The sequence below is a fragment of the Jaculus jaculus genome, chromosome 1, assembly GCF_020740685.1.
Source record: "Jaculus jaculus isolate mJacJac1 chromosome 1, mJacJac1.mat.Y.cur, whole genome shotgun sequence".
Lineage (NCBI taxonomy): Eukaryota > Metazoa > Chordata > Mammalia > Rodentia > Dipodidae > Jaculus > Jaculus jaculus.
In genome coordinates this window covers 239567280-239584458 of record NC_059102.1, presented here as the reverse complement: position 1 = coordinate 239584458, position 17179 = coordinate 239567280, and the positions used below count along the sequence as shown (strand labels likewise).

The window sequence follows — 17179 nt, the reverse complement described above, 5'->3', positions numbered from 1 at the left end:
CTCCCAACTTTCTCAATGCAAGGTAAGCTTTAGATAGGAAGGATCCTATTTCTCTTGTTCACTGCTCTATGTCCAGAGATCTGTAGACAGTATAGTGTAGGCATCCAATAAATGCTTTTGATATCATTAGATGACCCCATAATTATAACCACTCATTTCAATTCCATACTCTATTGCGCAAATAAAAATTAGGCTGCTTTTTCCCATGTCACAAAGTAGCAAAATGCCCTTATATAATCTAAATAAATAAGTAGGGATAAATTTAAATTGTAAGCCCTAGAATGAAATGCTAAAGTAAGGCGAGGCATGGTGGCGCACGCCTTTAATCCCAGCACTTGAGAGGCAAAGGTAGGAGGATTGCCATGAGTTCAAGGCCACCCTGAGACTACACAGTAAATTCCAGGTCAGTCTGGACTGGAGTGAGACCCTACCTTGAAAAACGGAAACAAAAAGAAAAAAAGACATGCTAAAGTAACAACTGCCCTTAAACAAGATACTGATAATGATTCAAGATTAAATTTACTCTAAATTAAGTTCCTATTTTACATTAGATGATAAAGACAACATTGTTAGTTATTCCTGTTTATCCACACCATTCAAGTCACTGGACTATGCATGGCAACACTGGTCAACATGAATTTTTATAATTTTTAAATATATGTTATTTATTTATTTATTTGAGAGAGAGAAAGAGGCAGACAGAGAGAGAGAATGGGCGCACCAAGGACTCCAGCCACTGCAAACAAACTACAGATGCATGCACCCCTTTGTGCATCTGGCTTACCTGGGTCCTAGAGAATCAAACAGGGATCATTTGGCTTTACAGGCAAACACCTTAACTGCTAAGCCATCTCTCCAGTTCCCCCCTTTAAAAAATATTTTATTGAATTTTTAAAAATGTTAATGCCCAGACTGTGTACAATGTGTGCACTGTTGTATACAGTATATGATGATAGACAGCCAATAGCAGAACTACCAATATTAAGATCAATAAACAGTATTACATTATGTCTCATATTATCTCACTCCATGTTAACCTTCATTTCAGAAATTATTTCATTAGATGAGAAAGTATAATAGATAAATAGTTCAAAGAAGTTAAGTGACTTGGCCAAGGTACACAATTAATGACTACTGATCTTTGCATTGTATGCAACTCCACTGACTTCTTAGAAAGAGCTCTCTAAATAAGAACTGGCCAAGTGATTAAAAAAAAAAAACTGTGGGCTGGAGAGATGGCTTAGCGGTTAAGCGCTTGCCTGTGAAACCTAAGGACCCTGGTTCGAGGCTTGGTTCCGCAGGACCCACGTTAGCCAGATGCACAAGGGGGCGCACGCGTCTGGAGTTCATTTGCAGTGGCTGGCAGCCCTGGCATGCCCGTTCTCAATCTCTTTCTCTCTCTCTGTCTCTTTCTCTCTCTGTCACTTTCAAGTAAATAAATTAACAAAAAAAATTAAAAAAAAAAAACAAAAAACTAATCTACTCAACAGTATGAATATTTATATAGGGCACTTTGTTTCTTCCTCCAAACTATAAAGCCTAATATTTTCTTTTGTCTTTTTCCCTTTTTTTGGTTTTTTGAGACTGATCTAGAATTCACTATGTAGTCTCAGGATGGCCTTGAGTTCACAGTGATACTCCTACCTCTGACTCCCAAGGTCTGGGATTAAAGGTGTGAGCTACTACGCCCAGAGAATATTTTCATTTTAAATAAAATTTATTTATCTATATTTAATCTTCAGGATAGTTAGTGTATTTAGAATTGCTTTGGATGCTTCCAGACAGAAAGGGAACATCTCTATACATTTAGAGACAGGAAGATCAACATTTTACACCTTTTGTTTTCTTACAAAGAGGTATTTCAACATCCCCTATCTTCCTCTCTCACACCCTTCTTCAACCAGGCAATCTGTCATTATCTAAATGCCATTCCACAGTACTTAGTTAGGTACTTAAGTGTCTTTTTTGTAGAGGACAACAGTCCTAGAGCTGCATACAAAAAGACTGCAAAAGTTGCTATCACTTCAATCCAAAGTACTGAGGATTGTGAGGACAGGAACCACTGTCTTTTTTGTTGTTGTTGTTTTTTAACTTGCTGGACAGGACAAGTGCAGTGTGAGTGGTCTATCTTGTTCTCAAATCACTAACCTCACCAAAGAGGAAGTCTAAAGAGGGCGCCCAACTGCTTATGGTAAAAGCAGCCTTTTATAAGAGCAAGAACAGATAGCTTCCTTTGTGAGAACAGCCATTTTTAGCAGTGGAAGACAGTCTGGTCTATTGTCATCCTTCAGTGAAGGGAAAGTGTTTGTGGGAAGACTAATTCCACCCCAAACCTCCTGACGACCTTAAAGTGACTGTTGTGTTCAGATTTGTATCGCAGGGATGAACTTCCAAGCCAGGCACAAGTTATGAGAGGAACCGATTTACTGGAGCTTACAGATCCAGGGGAAGTTCCATAATGGCAGAAGAAGCTAGCCCCCTTTCACATGTCCATGCGAAAAAAAAATACCACCACCAGCACCATACTTAGGTAAACTTACACAAGCATACTTAGGGAAACCCAGGCAGAACTCCAGCACTCTGCCTAACTTGGGCTTGAATTCAGATCCACCCCCAAACTCACCTTGAGGCTGGACCCTAGGTTCCACCCACTGTGACACCTCCTCCAGCCAGGCAGCTAGAAATCTAAGAAGCTTTAATAAAACTGAATCTAGCCGGGCATGGTGGCACATGCCTTTAATCCCAGCACTAAGGAGGCAGAGTAGGAAGATCACCGTGAGTTCGAGGCCACCTTGAGACTACAGAGTGATTTCCAGGTCAGCCTGGGCTAGAGTGAGACTGTACCTCGAAAAATAAAAATAAAAAACTGAATCTATTGGAAGACATCCATTCAAACTACCACAGTGACTCCTTTTCACTCTGCTTCTCATTTGCAGCCTGTCTGCTCCTGCTTAGCTGGGTCATTGCAGCCCTGCCTGCTGCTCCAAGGCCAGACCAGACTAAGACTGACCACTCTCCTTCCCAGGACACACACACACACACACACACACACACACACACACTCCTCCAAACCCACTCTCCTGTGGAGGTCTGCCTCCACCAACCTCTCACAAACTCAAGTCAAAATTCTGCCTGGTTCAACCCACCCCAGAGTCCTTAAATTCTGATTTGCAACATCTCTGCCCTTCATGACCACTCAGAAAGCCCTTTCCCTAGTATCACAGCTTTATTCCTGTCGCTTTCATTTATCAGAGACCTCCTCTGCTTAGACACCTCCCCTGTCAAACCCACCTTCCCGTCAGACACCTCCCCTATCAGACCTATCATCCTAAGAGATGCCTCTCCCATCACACCCATCATCCCTAAGAGATGCCTCTCCCATCAGACACACCATCTCTGAAAGTTGCCATTCCTCAGACACACCATCCCTAAAAGATGCTTTTGCCATCAGACACACCATCCCTAAGAGATGCCTCTGCCATCAGACACACTGCCCTAAAAGATGCCTCTCCCTTCAGACACACCATCCTCTCAGTCTCCCGAGTCAAACTCAGGATCTCGTATGCCTCCCCCATCAGACCCACCAGCCCCTCCGCCTCCCTCCCTCCCTCACCTGCGCGCGCTGCGCCGCACCGATCCGCGTCTGCTGCACGAAGGGGTTGGGCACGGGCGGCGGGAAGAAGGACGCCTGGCGGGGCACCATGGGCGGCCGCAGCCCCGCGTCCCTGACACCTGCCCCGGGCACCGTGGCCGCCACCGCCGCCGCCTCGGCGCACCGGCTCATCACCGAGCCGGCGTCGGAGCCGAGCAGAGACCAGAGGCGAAACGCTCGGGATGAGTTAGCCGGACAAACCGAGGCGGATCCCCACTACTGTCCCGGTCCCTGGCGCCGCTCCCCGGCTTCTGCGCACGCACCTCAGTTACCTAGAGGCGCTGTCCCGCCCCTCGGTGGACACGCCCACTGCTCTAGCCACGCCCACTGCCTGGCTCCGCCCCCTAGGTAGGCGCCTTGAGAGTGTAGCTGGCCTCCTTAGAGACACCTGCTTTGCTTCAGAGCAGCTGCAGCATTTGAGGCAGAGTTCTCTGCTGCAGGGCTGGGCAAACCAGACTTTTCCGTTTTACTGGCCCTGAGCCTCAAGCCAAGTCACTGATCTCTATGAACCTCATTTGCCTCTTTCTGAAAAAACGGAGATGGGGATAGGAAGATACACAACATTTGCATCCGGCTGGGCTTTGTGGCGCACGCCTTTAATCCCAGCACTCCGACAGGCAGAGGTAGGAGGATCGCCTTGAGTTCGAGGCCACCCTGAGACTACAGAGTGAATTCCTGGTCAGCCTGAGCTAGCGCGAGGCCCTACCTCAAAATACCAAACAGCAACAACAAATCTTGCATCCGGCGCCCACTTGCCCTGGGCTGCTCTTTTAAAAGTGAATAAATGTATTCAGGGTGGGTTTCTTTTATCCGTGTTTGATGTCGGGTGTGATTTGGCTTGGGAGGTAAACCAGTCTGATTGGTTGGTTACAGCTGAAAGAGAGCACATGGGATTTGGTATCAGAATTGGAGTCTCCCACTCAGAGCACGAGAGAACAGTGTGGAAACGCCTCTCTTGAGGGAAAACTGAACTGCCGTTTCAGAGATGGAAAAAAAAAAATAGCTTCTACTCTAGATGAGGAACCTCACTCAGAAAGGGGAAATGATTGAGGCAGTGGCTCCATTTCACCCTGAGGAAGTGCTAAGAGCTATGAGAGACTTGAGTAGGCGGGGGAGGGGTGGGGGCAGCAAGTAGGGGTTGTCCCAGGACCCGAAGCCACTTGGTGGAACCCTGCATAGCTGAGAGTTGAAGCCTGGAGATGGTCAAGCACTCCTCCCTCCTGGTTGGCTGTGCTCCCAGCAGGCAGGAGACAAGGAGAGTCCTCTGGTCCGTGGGACAGCTGCCTCTGCAAACTAAGCCACCGCAGAATCTCGGAATCTTCCAGCCTCGCCAGGTGCATGTGTGTGTCCAGTCTGTCCCTGAGCTTGTTGCCTCCTCTTGGAGTGATAGAGGAATTCTTATTCCCATAGGGTTGCAGAGTAAGGATGAAATAAAATACACTGTGTTATGTTCATAGAAAAGCACTCAATAAATGGCATTTGGTGCTACAGCTGAATGTGTAACAAAGAACTTCAACCGCAGTACATTACTGTTATGATATAAACATCTCTATGGGAGGGGTGGCTTCACATCTTTAGTCCAATACCTGCACAGAGCTCTCAAGGAATCAGACCCACTGGGCAGGCCATGGGAGACGAGGTCACTGAGGTCACTTCCAAAGGTTCCTGTCAAGTCCACTCCTCCCTCCCTTTTCCACCAACCTTATCAGTTAAGGCCTAAAGCAACTATCAGACTATCAGAGCTGGCCGGGATTTCTAGAGAGAAAACAAAGCAAAAACCCAGGTCTTCAATTTTTCTGTGACTAGAGGGGGGTAGGAGTAACGCCTTAACAGTGGCTGTATCTGGGAAACAAGCACATTGCTGTCCCCCAAGTGTGTTAACTGAAGAAGGTTTGGGGGAAGCTCAAGCAGTTGGTGGGGATTCTGAGCTAAGGGCTGTGAAGTTTCTCCAGTGGCCTTCCTTGTCCTCAGCTCCTGAATGCCTCAACAGAAAGCTTCAAATAATTCACAGCCTGTTGCGTTGTGAGGGTTGAGTGATGGACGCACACAGCCCTCCTAACAAAGGAGGTCACGTGACCACTGCTTCTTGCTATCATGGCTGATAAACAAAAACTGACTGAAAGAAAGCAAACTTTGAATCTGAACAGGCCCCGTAACTAAAGCAACAAGACTTCGGGCTGTTTTGGTGCTGTTTCCTCGTGTGCATCAGAAGCACTAAGCTCGTCCACGCTGGTGTTCTCTTGCTGTTTAGTTTGGCAACTCTGACCTTCCCAGCACACATTCTCTGCTCCCTTCAGAGAACAGATTTGCTCCTAAGTTTCCTTTTCTGGCTGGAGCGGGGTTCTCTGGCTGTGCTAAAACAGATATAAACACTGCCACTCAATTAATGTTTTTATTTATACTTGTTGCCATTTCCCATTGGGGCACTGTTGAGGGGGGAGGTGGAAAGGACTGTGCAGGAAGCCACAGCTGGCTTGGTTTTCCTCCATCCAGTGGAGGAAGAGACCGGGTAGGGCATTCTAGACAGAGTGAACAAGGAAACCATTACTATGTCGGCTGAGATGCATTGAGCAGTGACTTCAGACAACCTGAGTCCTGTCGAGAAATGTGATAAAGTAGAAAAGTAGGAAGATTGAGAGAAAAGAACAAGGTGTGTGCAACAAGTGTAGGGAGGAATGTTCTAGGGCAGCCAGCAGTGAGAAGCCAGGTGCTGTGAGTTGCCACCTGGATACACCTCGATCCCACTGCTCCATGCCATGCTGTCGGGCCACCAGTGCCCTCTTAAGACAGTCTTGGTTGACTCCAAGAGTGCTGGGAGCCATAAAGGTTGTGGAGGGAGAAGAGCCTGAGGTGGGGCAGCACCGGGCAGCCCAAAGCAGGGCTGCATTGAGAATACCCAAGCATCTCTTGAGGGGCTGGAAAGGGAAAGGGCACCTGGGAGGGGTATAATCAGCACCTTTCTTTGGGCATAAGAAGTCGCTGTCTGAAATCTTAAGTCACCAGGTGAAGGTGAAAATGGAGATTAATTACAGAGCTCACTGCCAGGGCCCTCTGCATCCTTCCCTGGTGCCCCTGGCCTGGTGTGCAGAGGGACAGAGATGAGGGGCCTGTGGGAGCCACACAGGCTCAGCAGCCCAGCCAGTCCGATTTGATGCTCCCGAACTTCACGCTCTTCAGACTTTGGTTCTCCAGCTTCAGGTAATATGCACCTTTGAAGAAGTAGCTGTGACCTGGGGCAGAGAAGGAAGAGGGGCTGAGGCTACCCCATCCCGACATGGCACATACAAGTCCCTGAAATGTGCGTGCCTGCCTGGTGAGGGCAAAAAGTGTTTGAAACAGGAAAGCTCTATGGGCTGGAGGAAGGACATGACTATGAAGTCAGGCCTGTGCTTGATCCATCTGCAAGACAAGGATCTGTAGGGCTTGGGTGAGATTAAATTAGGCAATATTTGCTGTTGGTGACAGTAATAACGGTACTCCACTTCATATATGAGAAGTGGAAACCAGTGGGCCACTAGCCCTATTGGGTTGAGTTACTTTATAAACTTTTTGTTTTGATTTGACTTCATCTGAATAAGTCACCAACATGTAAATATCTTCCAATTCATATGTCAGGCTTCTTATCAAAAACAACAAGGGGGGCTGGTGGGATGGCTTAGCAGTTAAGGTGTTTGCCTGCAAAGCCAAAGGACCCAGGTTTGATTCCCCAGGACCCACGTTAGCCAGATGCACAAGGGGGTGCATGCATCTGGAGTTCCTTAGCTGAGAGTTGAAGCCTCTTTCTCTGTCAAATAAAAAATAATAATTAAAAAAATCTAGGGATGGAGAGGTTGCCTAGTGGTCAAGGCACTTGCCTGTGAAACCGAGGACCCATGTTTGACTCTTCAGGTCCCACGTAAGCCAGACACACAAGGGGACTCAAGCGCACAAGGCTGCACATGTGCACAAGATGGCACACACATCTTGAGTTTGATGGTAGTGGCTGGAGGCCCTGATACTTTGATTCTTTCTCTCACACCTGTGTGCGTGTGCATGCTCTCTCATTAAAACAAAACAAAACAAAATAAAAACTAGAGGGCCAGAAGCTTAGCAGTTAAGGCAGCACTTGCCTGCAAAGCCAAAGGACCCAGATTCGATTCCCCACATCAGAAAGATGCACAAGGTGGCATATGTGTTTGGAGATTGTATTGGTTGGAGACCCTCACATGCCAATTCTCTCCCCCCACATCCTTTCTACCTCTCTTTCTCTCTCTCTACTTCGGTCTAGCTGCCTTACCAGTAAGATTCAACAAGTTAGCAACCTGTTGGGTTGTCAAGATTGTTTATTTTTTTTTTATCAAATAAATAAAAAAATTTTTTAAAAAAACAACTAGAATATCTAAGAACACGAGGCCCTGATTCTCGTGGGCCAGAAGTCAAGAAGCAACTCCTGCTTCCCTGTCAAGAAAGTGTTTCTTTTTTGTTCACTGCGACACACTGACACAAACAATCACAATCACAATCCCATCCATTCTCTTCTGCCTGCCTGCCGAGTCCCCAGAGGCTTCGGAATCTGTGAATTCCTCCTAGCACAAATGATCCTCTTTCCTCAGATTCAGACTCAGGCTCACAGCAGGCACTCACTCAATGGACAGTTTGATCGAAAGTAACCCTTAACCTAGCACCTGATTATACACTGTTGTTATTTTGCTCTTGTGAGGCTGTCCACTACTGGATCTCTTAGCTATGTGCTCAGCAGCAGCAGATGGTGGGAGCACAAAACAAAATCTTTGTGGAATTGAGTTGAAATCGCCTCCAGGAAGCCAAGCTGACCTCATTTGCAGGGCCCTTGAGAGTTCACAGAAGCCTCCCCAGGAACGTGGCTTTCAAGATCCCAGTGTTGTCCGGTGCTGACACTAGCTCGGCTGTACTCAGCACGGGAGCAAAGAGCTGGGTGGAGGGTCACTGCCACGTGAGCAATGGGGCATGACAAAGTTTGCCTTGTCTCAAGTGCAGCCATGCTTCTGCTGATCAGAGGCGGTCACAAGGCCTTCTACGAAACCCAACACGGCCTGGCTCAAGCCCCAGAATGAATCCAGGGCACCAGGCCATGTTCCTTGCCCCTCCAGACCTCCCGGCCCTCTAGCTTCATGGCTCCAGGCCCTGCAGCTGGGAGGAGCCTTTCTAGGTCTTACTGCCTGGAGCCTGGCTTTCACAGCAAGGGTCAGGGAACTGGCTACTTTCCCAGCGCTGGGCTGAAGGCGCTGGTGTGTTTTCCTGAGACACGGCACAGCTACCCTGCATGGTGTAGCAGTATGTGCTGGCAAAAAGCTGGGCCCTGGCTGGGGCCAGGGGCTCCTAGAAAGCCACAGAGGCCTGGGCAACTCACCACCACCCTGGAGGTCCACCACTGCATCCAGGTTATCCGGGATGGCATTCCAGGCATCTGCGATGAGCTTGGGGAAGCCAGGATCCATTTTCTTTTTCACCTCATTATATCTAAGGAAAGAGACATGGAGATGCAGATGGGCCTCTCTGAAGGCCAGTCCTTCTCCATCCTCGAGGGGAGGTTTTAGATAATGGTGCTGGGTGAGTCTGGAAAACCAGGCCTGACACTTCGGGGCGGGGGGACAGTTGGCAATAGTGCAGGGCCTGGGATCAGACCTAGATATGAATCATACCTACTACCCTAGTGAGTCTTATGTGCATGACCCTGGACAAAGCAGCAGTGAAGGGACCCAAATTCAGAAAGATCAAAATTGCATGTCCTTGAGCCAGGCGTGGTGGCGCACGCCTTTAATCCCAGTACTGGGGAGGCAGAGGTAAGAGGATTGCTGAGAGTTTGAGGCCACCCTGAGACTACAGAGTGAATTCCAGGTCTGAGCTAGAGTGAGACCCTATCTCAAAAAAAAAAAAAAAAAAAAAAAAAAAAAAAAAACCTGCATGTTCTGTCTGAATCAAAACCAAGTATAAAGGGATGAGCTGAAAGAGGGGTGAAGGAAGGGTAAAAGGACACATGTGACATGTAAACAGAAGTGGAGAGGATACCAGGAGAAGAGGAGGTTGGGGAAGGAAGAAATATTGGGGATATGAGGGGGAATGGGAATCAACAAAAACAAATTGTATTTGAAAATGCCAGAATGAATGATAATAAATGTGTGTGCTGACTAAAAATTAAAACAATACATTTAAAAAGGGGGGCTGGAGAGATGGCTTAGCGGTTAAGTCATTTGCCTGCAAAGCCAAAGGACCCAGGTTCGATTCCCCGGGACCCACATTAGTCAGATGCACAAGGGGATGCACGCCTCTGAAGTTTGTCTGCAGTGGCTGGAGGCCCTAGCGCGCCTGTTCTCTCTCTTCCTCTCTCTCCCTCTTTCTCTGTCAAATAAATAAAATTTAAAAGAGAAAAAAACGCAAGTACACGCAGTGTCTCTTGCCATGCCTGGTACTCAGCAAGGAGTTGGGGATTGCTATTTCCTTCACACACTTTGATCCCTATAGCATCCCATGGGGCCCTGAACCGGAAGCCCGGGGACACAGAGCTGCCCCATAATTCTTTCACTGTGTGGTTTGGACAAACTGCTGCTTTTTTGTCTGTCCAGTAGAGATGCCAAGCCACATCTGGGTGCCGACCACAGTGCGGTTACATGCAATGTGGTGAGTGTGAGCTCAGGACTATGAGTCACAGGGCGGACCACAGGCCACCTCGGTCCCAGCTGCAGCTGTCAGGGCTCACAGCTCCCTTTCATTCAGGTAAATACCTTGGGCACTTGTTAGCAAGTTCTCCCTAGCCAGTAAGCACTTTTGTTGTTTGTAATTGGTGGGGGTGGGGGGGCCTTTTTAAGAGCTGATGTCATTTTGATTCCTGTGTTTTCCCACTGACCATCAATCCATTTGGTATACAAACATGTAATGAACCTCCCCCCCACCATCTTTGTACCTGGGGCTAGCTTTGTTAACAAGATCCAGTCTTGCTCTTTTTTTTAAATTTTTTATTTATTTATTTAAGAGCGACAGACACAGAGAGAAAGACAGATAGAGGGAGAGAGAGAGAATGGGCACGCCAGGGCTTCCAGCCTCTGCAAACGAACTCCAGACGCGTGCGCCCCCTTGTGCATCTGGCTAACGTGGGACCTGGGGAACCGAGCCTCGAACCGGGGTCCTTAGGCTTCACAGGCAAGCGCTTAACCGCTAAGCCATCTCTCCAGCCCTCCAGTCTTACTCTTTTGGAGTAAATTATCAAGATAGATAATGTTATGAATCCCACCCTGGCGATGGCCAAGCTTTCATCTGCACAGCTGGCTGTCATACGCTCCGCAGCCAGTCTCACCTCCTCTACCACAGACTCCAGCAGCAGCTTACCCCAAGGCTTCCTTTATTAAGGGTCTCTCCATTAGTGCATCACCCAAGAACTTCCAGAAAAGCCTACATAGGCCCGGCCATGTCTTCTTGCAAAACCTGCTTCCTTGTGACCAAGGTTAACAAAAACAAGTTCCCTAAGCTCAAAATCCCAGCACCTCCATCCTTCTGACCTCCACTGACCCTCTCCAATGACATTCCTCATTCCTAGGGTTATGATGACTCAGACATATGCCCCATGGTTGAATGTGCCCTCGTTTCTTTTCTCATTCTACCATTGGCAGGTGGGAGGGCTGGAATCAACTCACTGCATAGATGAGAAAACGGAGGCTCAGAGAAGTGAAACAATTTTCTTTCAAGTTCATTTCATCTAGGAAGACCATAGTGATGCGGTATTGTGGCATGAGAGGATGTTGGCACTAAAGGGGTGTCACTTCTTCCAGCATCCCCGGAGTTGCTCATGTGCTAGTTAACCCATCATGTTGAAAGGTCTCACAAAGCTTCTCATCCACACAGACATCAGAGGGGCAGGACAGGGACAGAGCAGCTGTGAGGGCACATACACTGGTGTCCCAGATTTGCTCTATGAGGCCTTGACGAACCCCAGCCTTAGTATCACTGGTCTGGAAAATGGAGCCTTTAAGAGCATCTGCCTTAAATAAGAAATCCAGGTGGCATGTGTACCTTCCACACAGGGAAGGACTAGGGACAGGCCAAGAAGGAGAGTTACCATTATTTGAATGTTTAAGTCTCTTTCTCTCACTCACTCTAAGTTCCTGGAGGGCTACTTCTGGGCCACCATCTCCCTAACACCTATCTATTTGTGGCCTTCATGTGGCTTCTGAAGACAGTAGCTGAGCACTCATTCTGAAGGCACCTGCTCTCAGGGATCTCCTTCTGGCACAAATGCCACCAGAGCCTAAGTAGAGCCTATTCCAGGACATTCAAACCCAATCCAGAGCCTCAGATGAGTACTTTCTACTCCAACTCTTCTACTGAAGGCTCCTGGAACCTCCTCAGCAGGGTCTGTTCTCACACCTACACCTGGGAGGAAACCTTTTCCTTGTTAAGGAAAAGGACTAGAACTCAGCAACCAGCAAGGCATTCTCTGGCCTGTGGGCCCACGTGTGTGCATGAGCACTCCTACTCACACAGGACACGTCTGTTCTTGCACGGGTACACACACAGGGCATGTGGGAAAGTGACTCCCAGAGACCTTCCCACACCATGAAGCAGACTGCAGGGCTTTAGGATTCTAACATTCATGAGTCTGTGACTCTCTGTCTCCCCGGTCCCCATGCTCAGATGTGCAGATCCGAGGGTCTGTGAGGCCGAGATGCCATTCACAGTACGTGGGTGTGTGGGGAGTGCTTCAGTCTGTGGGTGGAAGGCTCGCTCAGCGGTTTCCGGGCTGACTGTTTTCCTTCTTGAGGCTTGAGATACCAATCAGCTTAGGTTGCTAAGTGTCTCAGCAATGTGTCCAGAATTCCACCCTGCCATGAGCAGCCCCGGGACATAAGCAGCTTCTGAATTAGGGCAGCTGACAGAGAAGAGGCTTGGAGGGAGGTGGGGGAGGAGAAAGAGGCCTTAGAGGAGGCAGGATTGTTAGGGGGGTACCAGACAAAGGCTTCAGGGAGCATTCTCGAAATAATTCCTGGGTAAGGTGGAGATGCAGAGGCAGCCACAGAAGAATGGTGGGGACACCAAGAGGGAAGAAATGAAGACATTCTTGGTACTACTGCCCCCAACGGCCAAATGATACAGAGGTAACAATGCAGGGGGAAGTGGGAGAAGACAGGAGAAGCAGCTGTGAGCCTGGCTCCGTGTCAATATACAGCCATGTGCAAGTCTTAAATTTCCCTGAGCCTCAATATCCTCAGGTGGAAGTTATGAACGATTATAATTACACTCCTGAGTTTGGATTACATTGCGGACACTGTGCTCCCTGGCTCTCAACCTGGCCATTGTATCCCTGGAAACTTGTGCTCTCTGGCCCTCAGCTTGACCATGGCCTCTCAGAACTGGACTCCGCCCCATCCAGATGCCCTGGAGCAGAGCCACTTGTTTCCAAGCTGGTCCCTGACAGTCGATGCTACCAGCCTGGGCCAGCTATGTCTGCTGCTCTCCCAGGGCCTGGCTAGGATGTTCTGTCCTCCTCACATTTCCCTGTGCTGCTGCCCTGGCTCCACCATCCTCTCCCTAGGACACCTCTGCATCAGGACTGGCACAGAGAAGACTCGCCTGTTCTCCTAGAGCCAGCATGCCAAGGCTCACAACCTGTCACTTGTAGGCTATGGGCCTTGAAGCAACTTATTTCAACTTTCAGATCAGAACCCAAGTTTCTTCATCGGTAAAATGCAAAGACTAATACACATGTGATGGTTAATCTCTGGTTGTCAATTTGACAGGATTTAGAATCAACATGGACACAAATCCCTCGTGTCTGTGAGAGATTTTCTTGATTTAACTGAGGCAGAAGGTTCCATCCTGTGGCCTGCCGACAGAACTATTTCAGAAGGTGAGTTCCTGGACTATAAATGAGAAAGTGCCAGGCATCGTGGTGCACACCCTTAACCCCAACACTTGGGAGGCAGAGGTAGAAAGACTGCTGTGAGTTTGAGGCCAGCCTGAGACTATAAAGTGAGTTCCAGGGGGCTATAGTGAGACCCTACCTTGAAAAAAGAAAGGAAGGAAGAAAGAAAGCTAGCAGAGCATGAAGCACTGTCACTCTGGACTTCCTCCCCACATATGTGATGGTGTGACGCTGGCTGTCTGCTCCTGCCACACTGTCCCTGCCACGCTGGACTCTACCTTCTGGAGCTGTGAGCTGAAATAAACCCTTCCTCCTTTAAACGGCTGGGGGTGGGGGTTGCTCAGGTATTTTGTCTAAGTAATGAGAAGATAATGCTGCAACACACCTCGCTGGGTCCACGTAATGGTATCTGGCACACAGTGTCAACAGTCACGGTTATTATCCGTATTGCAATCACCCTCTCTTCTGTGAGTCACCCTAACATGTGACCCTGCAAACCCCATGCCCACAGGCCCTATCAGAAGACAGCTGAGAAGGCTGGACATCAGAGAGGGGGCATCCACAGCCACTGGCCTACAAAACATGACCCAGGAGGCTATGCCGCCACCAGCTCCATGCCGCTGCCTATCCAGGCCCCCACCAACCTCTTACCTCCAGAATTTGTCTCCAGCAAAGATGTAAGTCTTCTTGTTCTTGCTCCAGTTAAAAGCAGCATCTACTCGCTGGATGTCAGCAGGCAACCCCAAGCTGGTGAGTGGTTTGGGGTATCCTCGCTCCAGGGTGCTGGCAGAATAGACCCAGTACTCGTTCCCTGAAGGTGGGGAGTAGAATGCATGTTGGTGGCTGTGGGGAAATTCCCCATATTGATCTGTCTCTTCTACGACCTCTCAGGGCCCCAGGCATTTCCAGCAGGACACATCCTCCTGCTCACATCTGAGCTGTGGAGGCAGAAGCAGGCCTCACATGTGGTTTCATAAGTCAGTTACAGAAGGTGCCAAGCCAAAGTGGTGACTGGGGGCATGAGGTACAGTCCTCCGAAGTGTCAGACCTGCCATGGAGAGGCGCCTCTACCTAATTCGTATATAGGAACTCGGACAGCCAGCAGCAGGTGTTCTAATCAGGACTAGTTACCACAGAATGAAGATGGAATGTTGCTAGGTAGGACAATACATAGTCACCAACACTAGGAAGCCCTTCCTTAAGTCCCCCTTAGGTCAGTGCAGGTACCCCTTCAATCACAGCCCACACTATGGTCCTCATGGTAGTCTAGGGGACTGTCTCACCAAGGATTCAGTGGGCAAAGGAGGGCAGGAGCCGTATCTCTGCAACTTAGCAGAGCCCACAACATAGTAGGTGATTCAATTGTGATTTAGTGAACAGGGTTTCCTCATCTTTAGCCATGACTTTTTTCCATGTATGGAGACTTGTTGCAGTATTCCTTACTTGAGATTTTGCTCTCAGGAAATTAGTCTCAATATCCTTCAAGAGAATGTCTTTATTTTTTTATGTGAAAGGGTGGGAGTGAGAGAGAAAGAACAAGAGAATTGGCATGCCAGGCCCTCCAGAAGCATGCCCCACCTAGCAGTGCACATGTGTGGCCTTGCACACTTGCATCACCTCGAGTCTGGCTTACATGGAACCTGGAGAGTCGAACGTGGGTCCTTAGGCTTCACAGGCAAGTGCCTTAACTAGTAAGCCATCTCTCAAGCCTGAGAACTTCTTCTTTAAACTTGTTTGGGTTGTGTTTGGTGACTCATGCTTGTGACATTGGCACTAAAGAATCCAAGGCAGGAGAATCATGAATTCAAGGCTATCCTACTAAGTTATATTATCAGATCCAGTCTAAAAAGCAGTGAGCCCCACCAAAACCAATATTGATATCAAAACCAGGGCAAAAGTGGATTATTCAAAACATGAGATTTAGATAACCAAAACCAATTGCAATACATTCCTACAAAAAAAAAAAAAAAAAAAAAAACTACCGCCATTAAAATAAGTTTCTGGGGATAGAAATAGGGCTTAGCAGTTAAGGTACTTGCCTGCGAAGCCTAAGGAATCAAGTTAAACTTTCCAGGTCCCACATAAGCCAGACGCACAGTGATACAAGGTTGTGCATGAGCACAAGGAGGTGTATGCACTGGGAGTTTGATTGCTGTGGCTGCAGGCCCTGGCATCCTGATTCTAACACACACACACTCTCTCTCTCTCTCTCTCTCTCTCTCTCTTACACACACACACACACACATATACACACACACACACACTTTTTAAAAAGGTAGTCTGTTGGGTTTGCCTCAAAAAATAGAAAGATAAAATAAGTTTCTGTTAAAAATTTAAAATATGAAAACCTGTAAGTTTTGAAAGTTCCAACTTCAGCAGTTGCTGGCCAAAGGCTCTAGTACTGAGAGATATTAGGGGCACATTAGCACTAGAAAGGGATGTTCCTTTCTTTTAGAAAAGGGACTGGAAGTTTGAAAAAGAACTCAAAGACAAGGAAATGTTCCTTCTGTGGGCTGAGCTATATGATGCTGGGTGTCTGTAGACCAGTCTCCTAGATGAATCCCATGCTTTGGAAAATGATGTTGGAAGAATGGACCCCTAAAGGAAATGGAGCAGCTACAGGTCCCAGAAACCATAGTTTGGCAGAGAAAGGAGTCTGGCCATGTCAAGGACCAGCAGACACTTCCCACATACCTGCAAAGAAGACAGCCTTCTCCTCCTGCGGGGCCTCGTACACAGCATCAATCTTTTCTGGGAGCTCAGGCCAGAATGTGGCCACCAGCAGGGGGCCCATGGGCTTGTCGCGTGGAGTTACTGTCCTCCAAATGAACCTGGGAATGGGAAGGGGACACCTTCAGTCATTCTACATCCTTAAACATATATGCCTCCACAAGCCCACCCAGAAACATCCCAACGATGGTACTATCATGGTGGAGGCAGGCAAGGTCAAAAGAAGGTTGGACAGTGACTGGAGAATGGGCAGGGTGCCCCTCTGCAGGACTCCAGAGCTGGGAAGTCACCCATTTGCTCCCAAGAGTAACAGTTATCATTCACTGAGTGCTTACTGAGAGCCAAGCACTTTATGTGCCTTGTAACCATGTAATCCTCATAATTGTGCAGTATGTACTCTTGATGGCATGCACAGTCATTTCCTCCCATACTGTCCTTCCTCTTGGATCCACTTGTATCATCCTTCTCCACCGCCAGCCCATGCTGCCTACAACCCCAATCCTCATTCTATGAATAGACGCAGATTAGTCTAAGCGCCTGATTCTCAAAGTGTAGTCCCTAGACTGGCAGTATGTGGCACTTGTTAGAAATGCAAATTGTCAGACTCTAACTGAGATCTATAGACTCTCTGGACTTGGGATTGAGAATTTGTTCTAACAAGCCTTTCAGCTAATTCTGTCTGCCAAAGCTGGCTAGCTTAGCATTCCTTGGCACATGTCTTACATCGGCATGACAAGATTGAGCAGATAGACCGGTATCTCACCTCTGGTAATCCCTTTTCTTTGCTCTGCCGCCCTCCACCCTCCTCCTGGATATGGGAAGCCTGAGCCCCAATTGCCACTGACAGTCACCCTGTGACCATGAGGTGACTAAGTCTTGGCATACAGTCAATGCAAAGGGTGCCAGTGAACAAAGACATCAAGTCA

At 48.2% G+C, this 17179-nt stretch overlaps 2 protein-coding genes across 3 annotated transcripts in view; both read right to left on the bottom strand.

Moving 5' to 3' along the window:
- Lpcat2 (lysophosphatidylcholine acyltransferase 2) overlaps positions 1-3891 on the bottom strand; it is a 77187-nt gene extending 73296 nt beyond the window's left edge. For both annotated transcript variants that reach the window (XM_004664866.3, XM_045158720.1), the window contains exon 1: positions 3614-3891. In XM_004664866.3, the coding sequence (XP_004664923.2) occupies positions 3614-3784 (171 nt within the window). In that variant the 5' untranslated portion in view covers positions 3785-3891. The remainder of the gene's footprint in view (positions 1-3613) is intronic.
- A 2139-nt stretch (positions 3892-6030) lies between these two features.
- Mmp2 (matrix metallopeptidase 2) overlaps positions 6031-17179 on the bottom strand; it is a 29507-nt gene continuing 18358 nt past the window's right edge. Inside the window, exons 10-13 of the mRNA XM_004664864.3 lie at positions 16218-16354; positions 14175-14334; positions 9021-9130; positions 6031-6882 (exon numbers count right to left, since the gene is read on the bottom strand). Coding sequence (XP_004664921.1) covers positions 6779-6882; positions 9021-9130; positions 14175-14334; positions 16218-16354 — 511 coding nt within the window. The 3' untranslated portion in view covers positions 6031-6778. The remainder of the gene's footprint in view (positions 6883-9020; positions 9131-14174; positions 14335-16217; positions 16355-17179) is intronic.